General features: G+C 37.1%; 1 protein-coding gene across 1 annotated transcript in view; it reads right to left on the bottom strand.

The window, feature by feature from the left end:
* The window catches only part of LOC148947275 (vesicle-fusing ATPase 1-like), a 324,795-nt gene that overhangs the window by 51,940 nt on the left and 251,269 nt on the right, over positions 1-21,586 (bottom strand). Inside the window, exon 10 of the mRNA XM_089096977.1 lies at positions 12,860-13,048. Coding sequence (XP_088953103.1) covers positions 12,860-13,048 — 189 coding nt within the window. The remainder of the gene's footprint in view (positions 1-12,859; positions 13,049-21,586) is intronic.

The following is a 21,586-nucleotide window of genomic DNA, read 5'->3' as shown; positions in this document are numbered from 1 at the left end:
TTTCACTCGTTTTAAGATTTATTTATTCATTTTCATTAGTACTTTTTTATGTTTGTTTGCATTGATTCTTTAGCTAATATTTGTTCGTTTCGAGTTTAATTTTGACTTCTGTACCAAAATATTTTTTTTTCGTTTTAAGCAGGATCAGCACGTTCAATGTAAACACTACTCGTTTTGAGATATGTTAATTCATTTATATTAGTACCGGCTGTATGTTTTTTTGCTAGGATTCTTTATTTAATTTATGTTTGTTTTTGGTTCCACTTACTCTTTAGTAGTAATCTCTCGTTGTTTTCATTTTGAATTTACAAAGGTATTTGTACCTGCTGATTGTCAGTTTAAAATGGCCTTTACTTTTCTTTGAAAAACTTCTTTTTCGGAAAGAACTTTTATAAATAAATTTTTGTTCGTTTTTGATTGCGAAAAGTTTCAACTTTTTAAGAATACCTTATTTCAAAATCAAACTTTTTGTTTTCAAAATCAAATGTTCATCAAATTATCAAAACTAGCATCAAAGTAACAATATCAAAGTAAAAGAATGGGTTTGTGTCCACCTCGTATTTTTTATTATCTGATGTTTGAACTTTGTTTAACAAAATGGCTATCTCAAAATTTTTATTGGATGGGTTTGGGGGAAAAATGGCGTGTGGGGGGGGATAATTGCCCTTCGATCTTTTTTGACTCTTTAAAAGTGAACTAGAACTTTCCAATTCCAATCAAATGAGCCGTATATGAAGTCTATACGAGCATTCCTTCTATAAGAACCATATATACACCCAGGGCATAACTTATGACGCCTGTTCCCGGGCCCTGGGGGTTTTGTCGACCCCGTAGTTTTAATATCTGATGTTTGAAACTCATAATTTTTATGGGATGGGCTTGGGGAAGAAAAAGGTGTTGGTGGGAGAGGGGCTAGTTGCCCTTCGATCTCTTTAGACTCTGAGAAAGTTAACTAGAACTTTTAATTTTAAATCAAACGAGCCCTCTCTGAAGTTTATACGAACATCCCTTTCATAAGAACCATGTACGACCCCAGAACATAACTTACACCGCCTGTCCCCCGGGATCAGGGGGGCTGTGTCGACAACGGAGTTTTTTTTTATTTGATCTACTATTCTAAAAAAAGGTTATCTCAAAATTTTTATTGGAAGAGTTTGCGGAAAAAAGGGCGTGGGGTGGGGCTAGTTGCCCTCCGATCCCTTTGACTCGTTTATACAAGCGTCCCTTCCATAAGAACCATATTTGCAACCACGGTATAACTTGCAGCGCCTTCCCCCTGGCCCTGGGGGGTTGTGTTTAAAATGCAGTTTTTGTTATCTGACCTTTGAACTATTTTTAACAAAATGGCTGTATCAAAATTTTTATCGTATGCATTGGGGGAAAAAGAGGCGTGGAGAGGGAGATAGTTGCCCTTTGATCTCTTTTGACTCCTTAAAACTGAACTAGAACTTTACATTTCAAATCAAATGAGCCCTATCTATAGTTTATACAAGCATCGCTTTCATAACAGCCATATATGCCCGCGGAGCATAAATTAAAACGCCTACCCCAGCCCCTGAAGGATTCTGTCGACCCCGGAGTTTTCGTTATATGTTTTCGTTATGTATCTAGTTATATATCTAATTTTCGTTATATATCTTTGAAACATTTTGAAAAATTGGCTCTCTCAAAGTACTTGTCAGATGGGTTTGAGGAAAATAGGGCGTGGAGGGGGGGGGGCTAGTTGCCCTCCGATCTCTTTAGCCTCTTAAAAAGTGAACGAGAACTTTCAGTTTCCAATCAAATGAGCCCTCTCCCAAGTTTATACGAGCATCCCTTCCATAAGAACGATATATTCCCCCAGAGCATTACTTGAAACGCCTGCCCACGGGCCCCGGGGGGGTTGCGTCAACACAGGAGTTATTCTTATCTGACCTTTGAACTATTTTTAACGAAATGGCTATCTCAAAATTTTTTTCGGATGGGTATGGAGAAAATAAGATGTGTGTGAGGAGGGGGGGGGGCTAGTTGCCCTCGGATATCTTTTGACTCTTAAAAAGTCAACTAGAACTTCCAATTTCCATTCAAATGAGCCCTCTCTGAAGTTAATGCGAGTATCCCTTTCATAAGAACTATATGCGCCCCCAGGACAACACTCACAAACCCTACCCCCCCCGGGCCATGGGGGCTTGTGTCGACACCGGAGTTTTTGTTATCTAATTTTTGAATAATTTTTAAAAGAATGGATATCTCAAAATTTGTAGTGGGTGGGTTTGGAAAAAAAAAGGACGTGGGGGGGGGGGGCTAGTTGCCCTTCAATCTCTTGACTCTTAAAAAGTAAACTAGAACTTTGAATTTCTAATCAAACAAGCCCTCTATGAAGTTTCTACGAGCATCCCTTTCATAAGTACCATACATGCCTTCAGGTCACAACTTAGAACGCCTTCCCCCGGGCTCTGGGGGGTTGTATTGAAACTCGCCCTCGGATCCTTTTTGACTCTTAAAAAGTGAACTCGAATTTCTAATTTCCAATTAAATGAGTCCTGTCTGATGTTTATACGAGCATCCCTTTCATAAGAACCATATATGCCCCAGGTCATAAACCTACAACGCCTGCCCTCGGGCCCTGGGGGGTTGAGTCGACACCTGAGTAGTCATTTATTACCTTGTGTAATTTTGCGCATGTCATAGATACAAAAACAAATTCCTCTTTTCTGTTTATCCTTTTTAGACTCACGCACGTTAAACTAGCACGTTCCTTTCCTTCATCCCATTGTAATTCCACTTTGGCTTCTGCCCGCAAATTTCATTGTGCAATCTTTTCGTTTGAAATTCAATGTGATTTTTGCTATTCCTTGTTCCATTCTTTTTTCTATGGCAGTTCAGCGTCATTTACCCCCCTCTTTAGTTCACCATTTCCCCAAACACACCCAATCAAAATTTCGAGATAGCCATTTTGTTCAACGTAATTGAAAGTTCTAGAAATTAAGTCTTTGAAGATGGAACCCCCCCCAAACCCCTAGGGGCATGAGTTGTAAGTTATGCCCTTGGGACATATAAGGTTTTTATAGAAAGTGTTGTCGTAGAAACTTCAAAAAGGGCTGATTCGATTGGGAATTGAAAGGGCTAGTGCCTTTTTAATAGTCAAAAGTGATTGGAGGGCACCAAACCCCCTCCCTTACTCACAGTTTCCCCGAACACATCCAATCCAAATTTTGAGATAGCCATTTTGTTCAACGTAGTTGAAAGATCCGGAAATTTTGTCTTTGAGGATGACAAACCCCCCACACTCCTCAGGGCAAGGGTTACAAGTTATGCCCTGGGGGCATATAAATTTCTTATAGAGTGTTGTCGTAGAAACTTCAAAAAGGGCTCATTCAATTGGAAATTGAGAGGGCTAGTGCCCTTATTAATAGTCAAAAGCGATTGGATGGCGAATGCCCCCCCCCCGCCTATCATTTCCCGAAACACTTCCAATCAACATTTTGATATGGCCATTTCGTTCGACGTAGTTGAAAGGTCTAGAAATTATGTCTTTGAGGATGACAATCCCCCCCCCCCTTAACCTTCAAGACAAGGGTCGTAAGTTATGCTCTTGGGGCATATAAAGTTTTGATAGAAAGCATTGCCGTAGAAGCTTCAAAAAGGGCTCGTTCGATTGGAAGCTGAGGACTGGTGCCTTTTTTATTAATCGAAAGTTATAAGAGGGCAAATGACCCCCCCCCCCCACACGCCCATCATTTCCCCAAACATTTACAATCCAAATTTTGAGATAGCCATTTTTTTCAAGGCCTTTGTAAGGTCCGAAAATTATGTCTTTGGTTATAACGAATCCCCCCAGCTATCACGGCACGAGTTGTAAGCTATGCCCTAGGTGAATATAAGGTTTTTATAGAAAGTGTGGTCATATGAACTTCGGAGGGGGCTTATTGGATTGGTAATCAGGCGCTCAAGTGCTCTTTTTAAGAGTCAAAGTGATTGGAGGGCAGCTACTCCCCCCCCTTACTACACACACACAAGTCATATTAGCCCAAAATCCATCTAACAGAAATTTTGAGATAGTCATTTTATTCAAAATAGTCTAATAAATATCATATAACAAGGCCTTTTGGATCGAAAGAAACCCCAGAGATTAGGGGCAAGGGTTGTCAGTTATGCACATGGGGTATTTATGGTTTTTATGGAAGGAATGGTTGTTTAACTTTAGAATAGGCTCATTTGGCTGAAAATTGGAAGTTCTAGTTCCTTTTTAAGCGTCAAAAGTGGTAACGGCATTTAGCCCTATTTTAAAAATAGTTCAAAGAACATAGAATAAAGTCTCTAGAGATGACACAACCCCCAGCGCCTGGGGATAGGGTTGTAGGTTATTTATGAGGGCATATACGGTTTTTACTAAATGGGCGGTTTTACTGTTTTACTGTAAGCAATTTCGACAGCTGGCAGTCAATATCAGTGACTTCTCAGTACTGGTGCATTATATCTCACCCACTACTATTGAACGAAACCAGACATTGAAACCCGTCAAACGGGTATTTGCTATCTAAATTGATTGCAAAGCGTGATTTCTTATTGCGTTTACAATATTTAAACTGTTGTTTTTTTTGGGGTTGGGGGGGGGGCGGTACCTAGGTTAGGTTAAGTATTTAATATATGCTATGCTTTACATGGGCCTTCGTGACCTGAGCCTCGTCTCAATTTTCTGAGTCTTTCCATAATGATAACAGAATAATACTTTGAGTTTGTGTGTTTAGCTTGGATCTTTTTACCGTAAACACGGCCCATTTTCGGTGCTTTAATGTAAGGAAAAAAAATTAGAAATTTCTTGCTCATCTGCATGCGTTAGCATTTTCGCTATTTTAGATTTGTCAACTATTTTAATTTAGTATTTTAGATTAGATTTGTGAGAGAGAAAATACAGAAAAAAAATCTTGCAGGAAAATCCCACCCCCGCCAATTGAAGCTACTGGTATTCATTCATGCTACTTAGTAATAATACAATTTATATTTTGACATTATTAAATTTGCTCCAACTATGGACTCACCTCCACCAAATCCTAAAATTTTCTCATTTTACATATTCTAATTATTGTATATAATCCCCCCCCCCGAAAAATCCTACGTAAATGTATGACCAGGGACGTTCTGGAAGTAGTTTACACGGTTGTCAAAACATAGATGAAAATATAAGATTCTCGTAATAAGGCTATATATCTTATAGCCGCGTTTCCGTTTGGAGTTCTACATACAAAACACCAAAATAATGACCTAACTGAAAACCCTGTTTCAAGTGCTGCTAAAAAAACAATTTTTTTCGCGTTTCTATTGCTCGACTAACTTTGCATTATGTCCATAAAACGTCAAATAGGAAAAGAGAATGATTCAGTTTTTTTATACTTCTCGGATATGAAATAAAGCTAATTGACAATCAGATGGGGCTTATTTGATTTGAAATTGGAAGTTATAGTTCCCTTTTTAAGAGTCAAAGTGATTTGAGAGCAAACAGCCCCCCCCTCCACGCTCAGTATTTACCTTAAGACCTCAAATCAAAATTTGGAGATAACGATTTGGTTCATTGCGGTTGAAGGTTTCAGAAATTATGTCTGTGAGGAAAACACCCTCCCCCCCATAAAGCTCTCAGGGAAAGGGTTGTAAGTTTTGCCCTTGGGGCATATAAGGGTCTTATAAAAAGGGTGGTCATATATGCTTTGCCGTGGACTCTTTGGATTGGTAATCATAAGTTCTAGTGCCCTTTCTAAGAGTCAAAGTGATCACTGCGCAGCTACACCCCCCCACACACACACAAACACGTCTTGTTTTCCTGAGATGTATTTAAAAGATATTTTGAGACAGTACTTTTATTCAAAATAGTCCAAATAACATATAAAAAGGCTTTTGATGTTGATACAAACCACCAGAGCCTGAGGACGAGGTTTGTAAGTTATGCCCCTGGAGCATTTGAGGTTCTTATGGAAGCGATGGTTGTACAAGCTTTAGAGGGGGCTCATTTGGTTGAAATTGGAAGTTCAAGTTCCCTTTTCATAAACAGCGCAATAGCGCTGCCTAAGTTAGGGAACGTTTAGGAGACTCAATTAAACGAAAAACCTATATGCATGCAGGTATTAAAATGGCATATAAGCAATATTAGGCACGCAGGGACATAGGCAGCAATGTTCTATCATATCTAGTAATATCATTAATATTTTAAAGAAGCTAATTTGATTAAAAATTAAAAGTTTTAGTGCCTTCTTAAGAGTACAAACGATTGGAGGGCAATCAGCCCTCCTCTTTAGCTCATAATTTTCAAAACACTTCCAATCAAAACTTTAAGACAGCCATTTCGTTCAGCATAGCTGAATGGTCTAGTAACTATATCTCTAGGGTTATTGGGTAGGTCAACTCTCCACAGTTATGTAATTTGCCCAGTATGCTTAAAAACTAAATGTTGCTTTAAAATTGAATCAAAATACACGCTTTTTTGTATGCTGGTTGCCAATAAGACATCTCAACAATATACCAAGAACGACTGAGGGAATTAAGTTCAAATTTTCGGGGCTGCTTCTTTTACTACTTCTGCTCTTAAAATTTTATTAAATTGTTACCAGGCAGTGACAGAGCATAGATATAACTTTTTTGGGAATGGTATTTACTTTTATTTATCATGTCAACTAGAGGATGTATATGACTAAGTTAGACAGTACTATTTGTGTCATGATTTTCAAAAGGGTTTATGTTGTTAAAAATTGTTGAAAAAGTTTGTCCAGCATATAAATAGCAGGCCAAACTATAAATTCTTAAAGAAAAACCGTAAAGATTCCAACTATTATTTGCTTTTTCCCTGAAAAAGACTGTATCAATATAAAACGAACAGAAATTAATTAAAAAAACTTTTTCCACAAAATAAGTTTTTCAAAAAAAGTAAAGAACTCCATTAAACCAAAAATGAACAAAAATAGAATTAAATAATTTACCAAGCATACAACTACCACAAATCAGTATCAATAAATAAATGAAACCAAAAACGAACAGAAATTAAAATAAATAACAGAGTCAAGCTCAAAACAAAAAGAAATTAATATGAATAGGGTTCAAAACCTCTATGCTTTCTAAAAGCAAGAATATAATTTGTACTTTACTGAAAACATCTTTTAGATGTTTACACTTTTATAACCTTAAGAAATCAAAAATTAATTAAGATTGTAAGGAATAAATATCAGCATATGTATATCAAACTGACAATGCCCATTCATTTGAATTTTTTTCAAAGACTTATTTTGTGGAAAAAGTTTTTTTAATTAACAATATAAATAATTGTAATAACGTGATGGACAAATGCGCAGTCTTTATGTGAAAATGCAATTAAATTCAAAAGCAATCATTACAAAAACAATGTTAAAGTACCAATGACAGTGAAAATATAAAATTCTTTGAACTGGTTAAACGAAAACTCACACAGCCATTTGCCTTAGAATGTTTTCAAAAATCACAAATTCACATTTTAATGAAAAAGTCCTGGAAAAGTAGTCATGCAGTGTTTAGTAGTAGCGGGCGAGAAATTAATAATAATAGAAAAAATATGAATAAAAATTTTGAACCAGAAGAAAGATCTTAGAAAACCTGAGCAGAGCAATACATCGCACCTACAATTTACATTCTCTTGTCCAAACTCATATTTGATTTTGATCTTAACATTTTCTCTCCTCTAAATAAAAGAATCAAATAGGCAAACCGGGAAACAATAGAAATAAGGAGTAGGCCTATATATTCCTAAAAGTATCCGCCGGCTCCTATTACACTGAGAATTAAGGGGGAAAATACTCTGACAAATCTTTAAGAGGCAATTGCATTGTCTTAAGATATGGCCTTCAGTTCACTGGAAAAGTACGGAATACAGGCAAGATATTTCCCACTGTTATTGTTTAGGAAGTGTCGCGGGAGTACAAAGAAGAGATAATGTTTCAAATGGATCATCAGAGGCACTCTGATGATTGAAATATATTCAGCGAAATTTGCAGTGAGAAAGAATAACACACGTTGAACAGGGGTATTGCTGTTATTCTGTTTTAAAAGTGACAAAGAGAGAAGGGATCAGAACAACTCTTTTTCTTATCGTAAGGAGATAAATAAAAAGAAATGTTTTTAAATGCATTCTCAAGCAGCAAAAAGGGCAGCGGCTGAATCACTAAAGCTCACTCACTGGTAGAACCGTGAAAAGAGCTGTAATGAAGTCAGGTTTGACAAGGTCGATAACAAAGTTCTAGACGGCAAATACAGTTGGTTTTAGTTTCGTTACCTCCGGATGCTAAAGGCTTATGTTTTTTGCTGAGAACGTTTCATTTTTGCTAGTAATTTTTTTTAAAATAATTTTATTTTTCTCAAGCCAGGGAGGGCGAGGGTTAATATCTCTGCTCTTTTTTTATCTTTTTTCTTAGATAACAAATGTCATATAACAATAAGTAGTTCTTAAAAGATCTTTTTGGTTAATAATATGTTTGCCCAAAAACAAATTAAATATCAAACACTTTTGCGAAATGACTTTTGCTTTAAATATCAGACGCACGCCACTGTCACCAGACTTTATGCCACAAGTCCTGGCGACTATCCTTTTTTTGCATTCATTGTAAATTCTTTAAAACTAACTAACAGAAAGTTCTTTCGGGATAATCACTGCTAGGAGGTCATAACATATGGCAATAGTACGTCAAACAAAGATCTTTTGTATGTATTCCTGGTGGAGAGTTCTCGCCTGCAAGGAGTCCGAATTAAAGACGATATGGCGAGTAAATCTCATCAGTTTAGCTCAGCCAGTTCGTCGATGGAGAATAGTACATATACTTGTAAAGCACTGACACAGAGGCCATGTGATTTGATTGACTGTAGCATCAGCATAATGGTGCAATTTTCTCTTAATGACCCTAGGTCATTAATAAATACAAGGAACCGAGTCGGGATTGAAAAAATTCTTTGAGGAACTTCATCTAGCACTTGGTCTTCCTTTGAAACAAAACAATCAACAATCACGCTTAATAACCGTAAATGAAGAATAACCACACGAGCCTGCAAGAATTTCCAGCAAGATCAACGGTTTTCACAATGTCGTAGGATAGAAGGTAAACGTCATGTTCCTGAGAGAGAAGCTCAATCCAATCCTGAGTCTGTACAATAAAACAACTTAACATATATCATCAGATTTTAAAACCGTCCCCGAATGGAGTGGGAAGAGGTCATAAGGAAGGACTTAAAGAAAATTAAAATTTCTCGGGAGGGGGTTAAGAGGGGAACTTTCGACAGATTAGGATGCAAGAGGAGCATACGCATCTCTGTGACAGAAGACTTTGTCATAATTTCGTCCACCTTCTAGCACAGAGCCAGCCCACCTTACAGAGGTAACATCAATTCTGGACTCCAAAGCCACAAGTAGGACGCTAATTCTTTCTTCCAAGGAAGTTCAATTGAGATAGGACAGCTCATTCTGGTATGTGTAGTGATGACAGGAATCTCGGATATTATACATGGACTTACTTTCATATAATTTTTCTGTTCAGGACAGCAGGCTGAATTGGTCGGTAAGATCCTACAGTAGTCAGATCTGTATCTGCATAATGAATCAAAATAATTTAAGCGACTTTTCAAGCTTTTGGAAATGATCCAATATTTTCGTAAAAGAGAGCCAACAGCCAGCAAGTTTAGATATGCATCTTCTGCGGACAATATCAGGAATTTTACTAGAATTTGAAGCCTTATTAATATTTAACTCCGGAGCATTTTGAACACATTGGAATTAGCTAAATTTGCACAATTGACGGCTACCTCAAAACACAACGGCTAACAAAAGAGGCAACGGGTGACCCAAGTTTAGGAGCTTGTGCAAAAACCTAAAAAACCTCTTTATTTTTTTTAAAGATATGATGAGAGATAGCATTTTTGTTTTTAATTGATTGAGTATTTGGTTGAGAGTCAAAGGGTTGCCGCTACCTATTATCAGGTACATTGTGCCTTCCCTGGGCGGTTGTTATGTTTAATGTTTATTGTTCGCTTCGAGGCCATACCGAAATGTCGTAGACTAGCAGCTGGGGGCAAAGGCAGATCTAGAACAAAGTCTTGGATGGAAGAATGTGACAAGGGCGCCAATTACTGACCAAATCGACAAATTTGTTTAACAAAAAGAGTGACAAACAGAAAAATAACGGTTTAAGGGCGCCAGAAAAAATCTTGGAGGGGGACAGGGTCCCCCCTACCCCCTTGGATCAACCAGAGGCCGGAGGATATAGGAAGATTTAAATGGAGCGGGAGCATCTTTGAAGAATCTCTAACACCAGTTTGAACATTAGATATTTTGGTCGGATAACCCAAATCTCAGATAAGAAACGGGAAACAAAGCAACGTTCTCAACTGAGCTCCCCCACTGAGTCTTTCTCATTAAGCAAATTAAACAAACTATTTGAAGTTTTCTGCTTTTTCTCTGGCTGTGATTACCTCGTTTTTCTCCGTTGTCCTATTTTTTTTTCTTGTTTTATCATACTTAGCCACTGTGATCTAAAAAATTATTTATATCTTAATCTGACCTCAATTTCTATATTTGGATATATTTGAGTAATTTACCTTTAAATTTTGCCAGTGATTTCTCCAAAAGAAACTAGTTTCATATTTATCCCGCAATCCACTTTTTCTGATTTTTTATTCGAAATTTATTTGACGTCAAAAGCAGATTTTATCATTCGATATACTGGGCAAATTTGGAATTCTATGCCATTTGCGTTCATATCACTGTGAACATAAAATTTTAAGTCTATTTAAGGAACACCCCAGAGAAGTAGCTGAGTAGATTTTTTTCTCGTTGTGTGGATTTAAAATCAGTTAATTATTTAGGGCCAAGAGGTTAGACGTTTTTTTTATAACTTTCTGAGTCCAGAAGAAAATTTGAACTTTACTGAAAAAATACAAATGAATGTGCGTTGTCAGTTTAGTATACATATACTGATATTAATAATCAAAATGTTAATATTATTTGATTTATTAAAGTTATAAAAGTAAAAACATTTATATTTTTTCAGTAAAGTGCAAATTTTGCTCTGGCCTTAGGAAGGCAAAGGGGTTTTGCGGCCAAATTATGTTAATTTCTACTCATTTTTAGTTTGACTCGGTTATTTATTGTAATTTCTGTTCGTTTTGGGTTTCTTTATTTATCGATGCTGATTTGTGGTAGTTTCACGATTGGTAGATTGTTTGATTTTATTTTTGCTCATTTTTTAATTTAATGTAATTCTTTACTTTTCTTTGAAAAACTTATTTTGAGGAAAAAGTTTTTAAATTAATTTTTTACAAAATGAAGCTGTTGGGTAACGAGAAGATTGATCAACTGGACAGCTTTACTTTCTTAGGTGCGTTATTAGTAAAGACGATGGGTGAAGCGGAGATAATAAAAATAGAATAGCCAAGGCCTAGTGTGTTTTTTCACAGTTGAAAAATTGGAAGAATAGGAAGATAAGTCTGCAAACCAAGACTAGAATATTGGAAGCTAAAGTGATGACACTAGCCAAGTATGGTTCTGAAGCGTGGGCTCTCCGAAAAATGGAGGAGAGTTTGTAATACGTTGTAATACGTGTAATACGTGTAATACGTTTGTAATACGTGTTTTCTTCCATATACTGGAAGAAAAATACGGTTCAATTCCACTTTCTAGGGTTATAGGGAGAGAAAGGATGGAATGGCTAGGACCAGATCTGCTGATGAAGGATGAAAGATTGCCAAAGATTGTCCTTGTCGGCCCATCGTCTAGGGTCAAACGAAAATCAGGTTGTCCCCGGATCGGGTGGGAAGATATCGGAAGGAAAGACTTAAGAGAAATAGGAAGTTCCTGGGAGGGTGTAAAGAGAGAGGATTTGAATAAATTGGGACGGAGAAGCAGCGTGCGAGCTATGTTGGCTTCAGGCAGCTTGGTGGAGTAGTGGGTTGTAAGTAGTAGTAGTAGCACAGTAATGTGTTATATTACATATTTAATGTGTAAAATGTATATTGCGCATACAAGTATGTAAGAAGTGAAGAATGTCAGGCGAGCTTTATGGCTTTTAAATAAATAAAAAAAAACTTATGACGAGACACAGTCACAGAAAAATAGAGGGATTACTTACAACAAATTTTGTGACTGAAAACGAATATTTCGTTTTACTGGCTTAAAATTTCACACAGAAGAGCCAATCAGACATGTTTTTTTCCTGGCTTAAATTTAGGTTGCTGATTGGAAGTCCATTTAGAGTTTATACTATTTTGGAAACCTCTCTAATAACCATATTCGTCGGAGGCAGGCCACCACCGGTCTTTGATCCCCACACGCAGAATCAAAGTTCTTCACACCGTGGTCGGATAAATACACTCGACAAAAACCGTTGGTTCTGCCCATATGAGCACTAAAGTCAGATGAGTTCGGCGTTCAAAAAAACAGAAATAACGCGAGTTAAACAGGGTCATTTTCAATACAATTGAATGTAAAATCTCCTCTCTCGGTATTTTTCTCTTGATTATTCAATATCGAAAGACAAGAGTGTGGTGATATCACCAAAATGGATTCAATCCAGATTTTGTTTTCCTTATCGCCTTTGACAAACCAATTTTCCTATTAATATTCAATCGACACACCTTTGTCAAACTTTTTATACTCTTCTTCCTTCAATATATTTAAGCACCTCTTCTTTTTTATTTCACTACTTCTATTCGTTTCCCTTCTATTAATCTTCTTCTACTGGGGATATGTTTTTCATGTCAAAGAATTGTCCAAAATTAGACGTCCGACGTCAAAACAATGAAGTTTCGCTATAAGAGGTATACTACACTTTAATCTAAACCTTACAATACAGCAAGCTTCATGAGACCAAAACCCACTTACTGGTTTAATATCATTTTCCAGAGCGTACAAGAAGTCTTTCCATGTTAAGCAGAGTTTTGATGCAACATCTGGGTCTACCTCTACCTTGTTTGATGCTTTCACATGACGATTCAATGCACTTGACCCAGCTGCCCGAACCAAACCCTCAAGCTCAGCACCACTGAAGTTTTTCGTAAGGGAAGCAAGCTCCTAGAACAAATTAAAATAATAGAACAAATAAAATAATTAGGTTAAAATGCATGACCCTCCAGGACTCTGAGGATCCCTAGTAATAGGCACCATCAATCCTTAAATTATTCAACACGTGTCATCAATATGTGTCATATTCGACATAATCTGTATAGCTTGAGACGAAGCAAAGACTTCGGACGTCAAGCCAAGATGTAAAAATTTTTTTTGCACACATCAAGTATCTTCAGCAAACAGTCACAGTCCAACGTAGTTTAGATAAAGTAGTGGTGTTGATACTCTCCCTTTTGCGTTAATGTCATGCTTACTTTAGAGAGAGAGAGAGAGAGAGAGAGTGAGAGAGAGAGGGAGAGAGAGAGAGAGAGAGAGAGAGAGAGAGAGAGAGAGAGAGAGAGATAGAGAGAGATAGAGAGAGAGATAGGGAGAGAAAGAGAGAGAGAGAGATAGAGGGAGAGAGAGAGAGAGAGAGAGATAGAGAGAGAGAAATAGATATATAGAAAGAGAGGGGGCAGAGAGTGACAGGGAAAGAGAGACTGCGGTGGAAGGTAAGGGGCTAAATCATGAGAACTTTAGCATATCTCTCTAAATAGGGGATATGTTTTTTAATTATAATTTTTTTTTAACTTTCTATAAGAATCTATAGTTTTGGTAGCTATTTGTATGGTGGAGAAACTTTTTCAACGATTTTTAATCCTGACACAAACCGTAATTTTTAGTCTAATTTTGTAACTCCTGAAGTTGACCTGAAAAAATAAAACTCAATATCATTCAAGAACTTCTATCTATGCTCTTTGACAACCTGGACACACTTACACTCTTTTTATTTATTTCAATTGTGAAAAGCAGAAGTAGGAATAGAAGTAGCCCCAAAAGTTTCAACTTAATGCCCACGGACTTTCTCGATATATTGCTGAGGTGTTTTATTGCTAACCATAAACACAATGCCTTTGGACTAAGTTTAAAACAACATTTGGTTTGAAAGCATTATTGGCCGACTGAATAATTTCGGGGGGTTGAAATGCCAAATATTCCTAAGGACATAGTTGCTGGACCGTTTTACTATGCTGAACAAAATAGTTGTCTGAAAATACCGAGTGAATGTGCTTGGAAAATAAATGGACTTGAGAGGTCTGCTCACCTCCAATCTCTTTTTATTCTTGAAGAGAGCACCAGAACTTTGAATAGATTTATCTATTCACCATAATTTTGAATAGAGTTATCTCCTTTAAAAGTTTCAATGATATGTCTAGCTATTATAGAGTGGTTTTGCCTATGATATTGCTTATATATCCTTTTTAAAACCTGCATGCATACAGATTTTCGCTTAACTGAAGCTCGTTGGCATCATTAGTTACACTAACAGCAGTAATAGCAGTAAAAGTATGCGCATAGTGCCTTCTGGTTAGTTCAAAACCCCAAACAACTTACCTTTAAAGGTTTAAATTACTAATATAACTTGTTCTTCAGATATTGCTTTGTCGCCTTTTGAAAGTCCACATGCTCATAGTTTGCTTTGATTTAGTTCAACATCCGTCTAAATATTCCTTAAGAACTTCACCTTAATACCCTTAGCTTACGCAGTAGCAATAGTTGTAGCAGCATATGCGTAAAGTACCTTTGCTCTCTTGAACATCCTCTTCAATATACGCTGTAATTTTCAGCTTAATACCATCAAGCGTTCCTGAAGCATTCCTGATGCGTCCGCTTGACAATCTGTTAGGGCAAAGTGTGTTTCGGCTTAATTCCATAGAGTTTCTATATATCCCAAATTTTTCACCTTAATTTCCACAGTTTTAACAGCAGTAGTGGCAGCAGTAGCAGTAGAATTAATTGTAGTAGCCTAAGCTTAATTAGCAGCAGAAGCATTAGGATGCAAATATTTTCTTTTGATTAGTTCAATACTCCTCACAACAACCGATGTTAGTACCGACTTCACACACCAAACTGTTCCTAAGATATTGCTGTTACACTCTTTTGACAGCCTGCATACAGAGGGCGTGTTGTGATTCAGTTCACCTCCTCCCCCTCAAAATTCCTTGAAAATTTTACCTTCATACCCTTAGGCATAGTCATAATAGTAGTCACAGTAGTAGTATTGATATTACTAGTAATAGCATTGAATAGCGGTAGTACTAATAGCAGTAGTAGTATTACCATGTTGCCATTTGGTCACTAAAACATGTTTCTTATCAAGTCCTGGAGTTTCAACTTAATACTCTTAGCCATTGCTATGACATTGCTGATATGTCCTTTTGATAGTCTGCATGTTCATATACTTCTTGAAATTTTCGTCTCAATGCTCTTAATCCTACAAGTAGTTGCAATAGAAGTAGTAGTAGTAGTAGTAAATGTAGCAGTAACAGTAGTATTAGCAGTAGTGTGCACATATTGCTTTTGGTGAAATAAATAACACATTGAACTCACATCACTCTTTAATTAGACAGCACTATTGTGCTGCCTATGATGATCTTCCCCTTTAAGTATTCTCTGGAACATCCAACGTAATGCCCAAATCAATTCTTACGATACACTGTTTTGACAATTTGCATGCACATAGTGTCTTTTGATTTAGTTCGAATTTCCCCTCAATATTGTAAATGGAGTAGTCTGATAGTAGTAGTAGTGGTAGTTATAGGAGTATTGGTAGTATGCAAATATTGCCTTTTTGATCAAATATTGCCTTTTTGATCATATCCCGTATCATTTCCTGAATTTTCCAAATTAATATACTCAGTTATTCCTGTGTTACAATTTTATGACAGTCCTTATACATATAACGTGTTTTGATTTAGTTCAACATTCCCCTCAACATTCTCTGAAAGGCTCTCCTGAATGCCGTTCGTCTTTTTAGATAGTAAAGGTCGAATATGCATACCTTTCTCAGTGACACATAGCCTAACATGTACAAACAATGAAGGAATTGCTTAGCTTACAGCCCTTCTCCTGAGGACTGTGAGGAGGTTGCCATCCCAAAATATACAATTACTGGACCGTTAAACAAGGGTGAACAAAATAGATTTATTAAAATTTCCATTGGATACATTTTAATGAATGATAGGCTAGGGAGGGGGCTGATTATCCTTCATTCATTTTTTACTTTTAAAAAGGATACTAAAGCTTCCGACTTCCAATCAAATAAGTTCCATCCGATTCAAAGCTTATACGACCACCCGTTCCATAAGAACCTTATTTGCCCCGCAGCATAACTTACAACCCTTGCATATGGACTCTGGGGGATTGTATCCACCCCAAAGACATTGTTTTTATGATTTTTCGAACTATTAGTAACAATATGGCTATCTCACATTTTTAATTGAATGCATTTGGGGAAAAGAGGATGTCAGGGAGGAAGGGGGTGGGGGGGGGTGGGCTAGTTCTCTCCATTCATGTTTGATTCTTAAAAGGGAACTAAAACTATACATTTCCAATCAAATGAGCCTCTTCTAAAGAAGAGGCTCAATCACACGACAATCCCTTCTATAAAAACCTAATATGCCCCTGGGGCATAATTTACAATCCTTTTGGGGGATTGTGTCGACCCCAAAGGCCTTGTTGTATAATCTTTGGACTATTTTTGAAAACATGGTTATCTCAAAATTTCTATCGAATGTATTTCTGGAAAATACGATGTGGGGGGGGGTGGCTGCCCTCCAATCACTTTGACTCATAAAAAAGGCACTAGAACACCTTATTTCCAATCAAATGAGCCCATTTCGGAGTTTTTACGACTACCCTTTCCATAAAACCTTATATGTCCTCGGGGCATAACTTACAACCCTTGCGGTGGGGGTTGTCATCCTCAAAGACATAATTCCCAGACCTTTTAACTACGCTGAATAAAATGGGGGGGGGGCTTGTTGCCCTCCAATTACTTTTGACCATTAAAAAAGGCACTGGCCCTTTCGATTTCCAATACAATGAGCCTTTTTCAAAGTTTGTACGACAACAAATGGCCATCTCAAAATTTCTTTCAGATACATTTCGAGAAAATACGAGATGGGGAGGAAGTATCCACCCTCCCATCACTCTCAGTCTTAAAAATAGCCCTAGAACTTCTGATTATCAGTCAAATGAGCCCCTCAGAAGTTTATACTATCACCCTTTCTATATAAACCTTATAGGCCCCCAGGACATACCTTATAACCCTTGCCCTGAGTACTGTGGGGGGTGTCATCCCCCCCTAAGTTAGTTGTCCTCCAATCGCTTTTGACTATTTGAAAGGGCACTAGCCCTCTCAATTTCCAATCAAATGAGCTCTTTTCGAAGTTTCTATAACAGCTCCTTCGATACGAAGTGCCCTGGTCTAAAACAAAAAAAAGAAAAAAAAGTAATACATTGTGCCGACATTGCTCTTTATTTACTTAGGCAGGGCTGTTGCGCTACCTATGACTGGGACAAGTTCAGTCCCATGTGGGATTGAACGCCTACCACATGGTGGGCGTGGAAGGGGGATTAGTTGCCTTCCAATCAATTTCGACTTTCAAAAAAAGCACTAGCCCTTTCGATTTCCAATAAAATGAGCCTTTTTCGAAGTTTCTACGACAACAAATGGTAATCTAAAAATTTGTCTTGCAGATGTATTTCGGGAAAATACAAGGAGTAGGGGTGAGCGTATTCACCCTCCGATTATAATTCACCCTACGTATTCACCCTACTTCTGATTGCAATGAGCCCCCACTGACGTTTATACGATCACCCCTGCCATATAAACCTTATATGCCCTTAGGGCATAATTTACTATCCTTGTCATGAGGGATGCGAGGGGGGAGGGGCTGTCATCCTCAAAGACACAATTTCCAGACCTTTCAACTACGTCGGAAAAAATGGCTGTCTCAAAATTTCGACCAGATTATGGGAAATGGTGGGCGTGGGAGAGGGGTTAGGTGTTCTCCAGTCACTTTTGACTATTTAAGAAAGCACTAGCCCTTTCAATTTACAATCGAATGAGCCCTTTGAAGTTTCTACGACAGCTCCATAGATACGAAGTGCCCTGGTTTAAAACCCCACAAAACACATAAAAATGAATAAATACTACATTATGCCCACATCGCTCTTTACTTATGCAGCGCTATTGCGCTGCCTATGATTGACTATTGATAATCAGATTGACTATTCCCTCTCAATTTATTGACATGCCAGAAACATACTTTACCATTATGCCGTCTGGCTGTATCTTCCAGATCTTCGGCAATTTTATCAATGGTCTCCACTTCACACCTTCCTAATTAACGTGTTAATGCTTTATCCGCTTTCTTTACTTTCATCTTATTTTCATATTATCGGTCACTTAAATAATCCTTGTATAGACCCCTCCTCTCTATTAAACATAAATCATTTTCACTTATATTCCTAGCTGAGTTTCTAACTTCCTTCCCTAGGACACTATCAGCGATTTCACAAACTATTTTCCTAAAATTATTTAATCTTCTTCTACGTTTGTCAAATTTTAAACTCTCTAGTTTAGTATTCTAACTGTTTCTGGAGTAGGTTCTCTCAAATTCTCATCCTACCAGCGTCATATTAACCATTGAAACTACTATATGGCGGTCTTTACTCTTAACATCAATATAGCACTCATATATACCCCAGTATATTGTATCGATTCAGGCAGTCTTTGGTTTACAACTCAGTTCATATAATTATCCAGTATGATCATTCTCTATCTCACCCATTATAAAAACCCGTACCGGGGTGCGAGTGCTCCGGGAACGTTTTTGCAGATATAAACATAAGCGAAGTCAGATCTTTTCACGGGTAGACAAGTCAGACTGTGATCTAATCGGAAACAAGTGGAAACCCGCTATTACGAATAATGCACTTTGTTGGATACAATCGGAAACAGACTAACCCGCATTCCCGCTAATGCAGAAATAAGTGGGAGGAGCTTTTTGTTCGCACCGAGAACGAAGACCAGAAATGATCTGCGATAAGCTTACTGGATAATTATATGAACTGTGGTTTACAATAACAAAATCAATAAGGTTAGCCGTCTTACCATCATGTGAATACCATGTATACTAATGGGTCATTGTATGACCAAATACTGTATTGATTATAGCTAGATTGTTTTGTCTACAAAATTGCAGCAGTCTGTAACCACAACTGTTTTCTTTGCCTACACCAAATTTACCTAGACTAGGCTATTTATTTTCAATTGATTTTTAATATATTAATTATAATTTTTAATTTAAATTATTTATTTTAATTTAACTGTTTTCATTATTATTAATTATTTTTCATCTTAATTTATTTTATTAAGTAATCATAACTTGATTAATCCACATTCACAAACAAATAAATAAATCAAACAACACTTTCGCGCTGAATAAAACCTATCATGCTATGAAGATTTGCGATCGCGCGAAAGTCCACGTAACTACTTACCTATTAACTCAACTATTTACATAAGCCTCAACTATTTAATTAAAACTATTATAAATATACCAAAAATATAACCTATTTATATGAAAAAATATATAGATAAATAAATAAATAACTGAATTAAAAATAATAATATATAAATAAAATATAAAAGAAAAATAATAATTAAAAATCCATTCACCATCACTCTTAATACTCAACTATTTAATTAATTAATAATTTTTTAATTATTTTCAGTTATTAACTGCGTCCTCTACTTTATATTAATACAAATGAAATGTAAAAAATCACAAAATGATTATAACCGTTAGATTATTTATTTGAAACTTTGTACCACTAAAATTTCTGCACCCGGGACAGGTGCCCCTTCTGCCCCCCCCCCTCCTATAACCGGCTCTGTAGTATCCTAAACTTTTCATTAAGAAATAGACATATCCAAAAGAAGGCTAAGAGGATACTTGAGGCAGCAAATTTAATTTGGGATTTTTTTCTTCTTTTTTCTCCCTTAAACTCCCTTTGCTAGCCCTTAAAGTTCGATTTTTTCACGGCAAATGCCATATTGACATTCATAAATTCAGTAGAATAATTCCCGCCGAACACCCAGTATGAGTTGCTAAGAGGTCAACATTTTGGGCCTCTTTAATTACCGAGGGCATCGCCCTCTCGAGTTAATCGTTGTTCACTCGGACCAAAGATGTTCTTAATAACCTTACTACAAGACAGAACAAAAAATTTAGCTTTCTTACCAGCTGGTAATGACAGATGATATTAGCATCCCATTACAAGCGAAGCGCGAGAATCGCCCAATAAACGCAGCAATAAATCTTTAATATTAATCGCCACGATTGTTTTAACTATATAGTCACTAATTAATAAATGTGGAGGTACGAATAAATGGAATTTCACTGAATATAGCAGCAGATACATAGAATACGGCAACTTCATATATCGAATATGGCAACTTCATATATCGAAGATGGCAACTTCATATCGATAGTTTCAGGCACGAGCAAAGAAACTTATTCGAGGCAATGAGGGGGGGGGGGGCAATAAGAAAAAAAATCATTTGGTAATTTGAATAAGAAGCACCCAGGAATTCGGGGAAGCTTGGGATTTCAAGGGGATGGCCAGACTCTTAGGATCCCCACCGAGTACATCCCTGGACAGTTTAAAATAATAATGAAGTTAAACAAACCAAAATTGGAGTCAAATTTAGTGAAAACTTTTAGTGAAAAATTTAGTGAAAACAAATTTAGTGAAAACTTTTAATGCACCAGGGCATTCACGCGACTTGGGGGATAATATCACTGATATTCATATAGTTCCAGTTAATTATTATAAGCAACAGGACTGAAAAAAAAATATAATAATGTCGAATCTGCATTTTCACGTACCGTCAACCGGGGGAGATTGATAACCAGGGGTGACATTGACACAAGCATAGAACAATGTTTCTTTTGACTTTTGACGACAGATGGTGTGACGAAAAAATCTGTGAAAATTCTAGATGGCTCTTTAGAAGATCTTCGTCACACAGTGTGGAGATGGCGTCCATCGAGTAAAGAGTGTCTGTTTCTGAACTGGTTGTGTAAAGTAAGTACTTTTTGTAATGTTTAGGGGTACTGAAAATTTGTCTGACCACGAAAGAACAGGTGACTGTTTTTTGTTGTGGGACATTAGTAGGCTTATAAATATGACCAGAAAGCCGCCCAGTAAGTATTTAGGAATTTACCTTAAAACGGAAGGAGATGGGCGAGTTGTCACAGTCACCCCTTGGAGAAAGGGTATTTCAGGGGTGACCTTGACAGTTATCAAAATGAAACACGTATGGCGGAAGATCCTTACAGAATATAAGACGTGCTATCCAAACAAGTCTACCGTTTCCAAAGGGCACTTGCAGACCTTAATCAGTCGACTATGGGATGAGATGGGGGAAACATCTGAAGAGACTATAAAAACGGATTCAAGGCTTGTTCAGTATTTTCCATAAACAAAGATGCCGTCATTGCAAAAATACCCAGGGAAGACTCAACTACACGCGACGCTGCCGAAACTGTAGGACAAGCAGTTACAGAGATGCTTGCGCCTATGCGTTATGGGAAAAATGATATCGCTCCACAGTGTCGGCGTCGAAGATTGGAAATTACACCAGGGAAA

This window comes from Artemia sp. Qi Xiang Cuo, chromosome 11 (assembly GCF_049724085.1).
Source record: "Artemia sp. Qi Xiang Cuo chromosome 11, ASM4972408v1, whole genome shotgun sequence".
Lineage (NCBI taxonomy): Eukaryota > Metazoa > Arthropoda > Branchiopoda > Anostraca > Artemiidae > Artemia > Artemia sp. Qi Xiang Cuo.
Note: the sequence above shows the minus strand (reverse complement) of the source record. Positions and strands in the feature narration are given on the sequence as shown.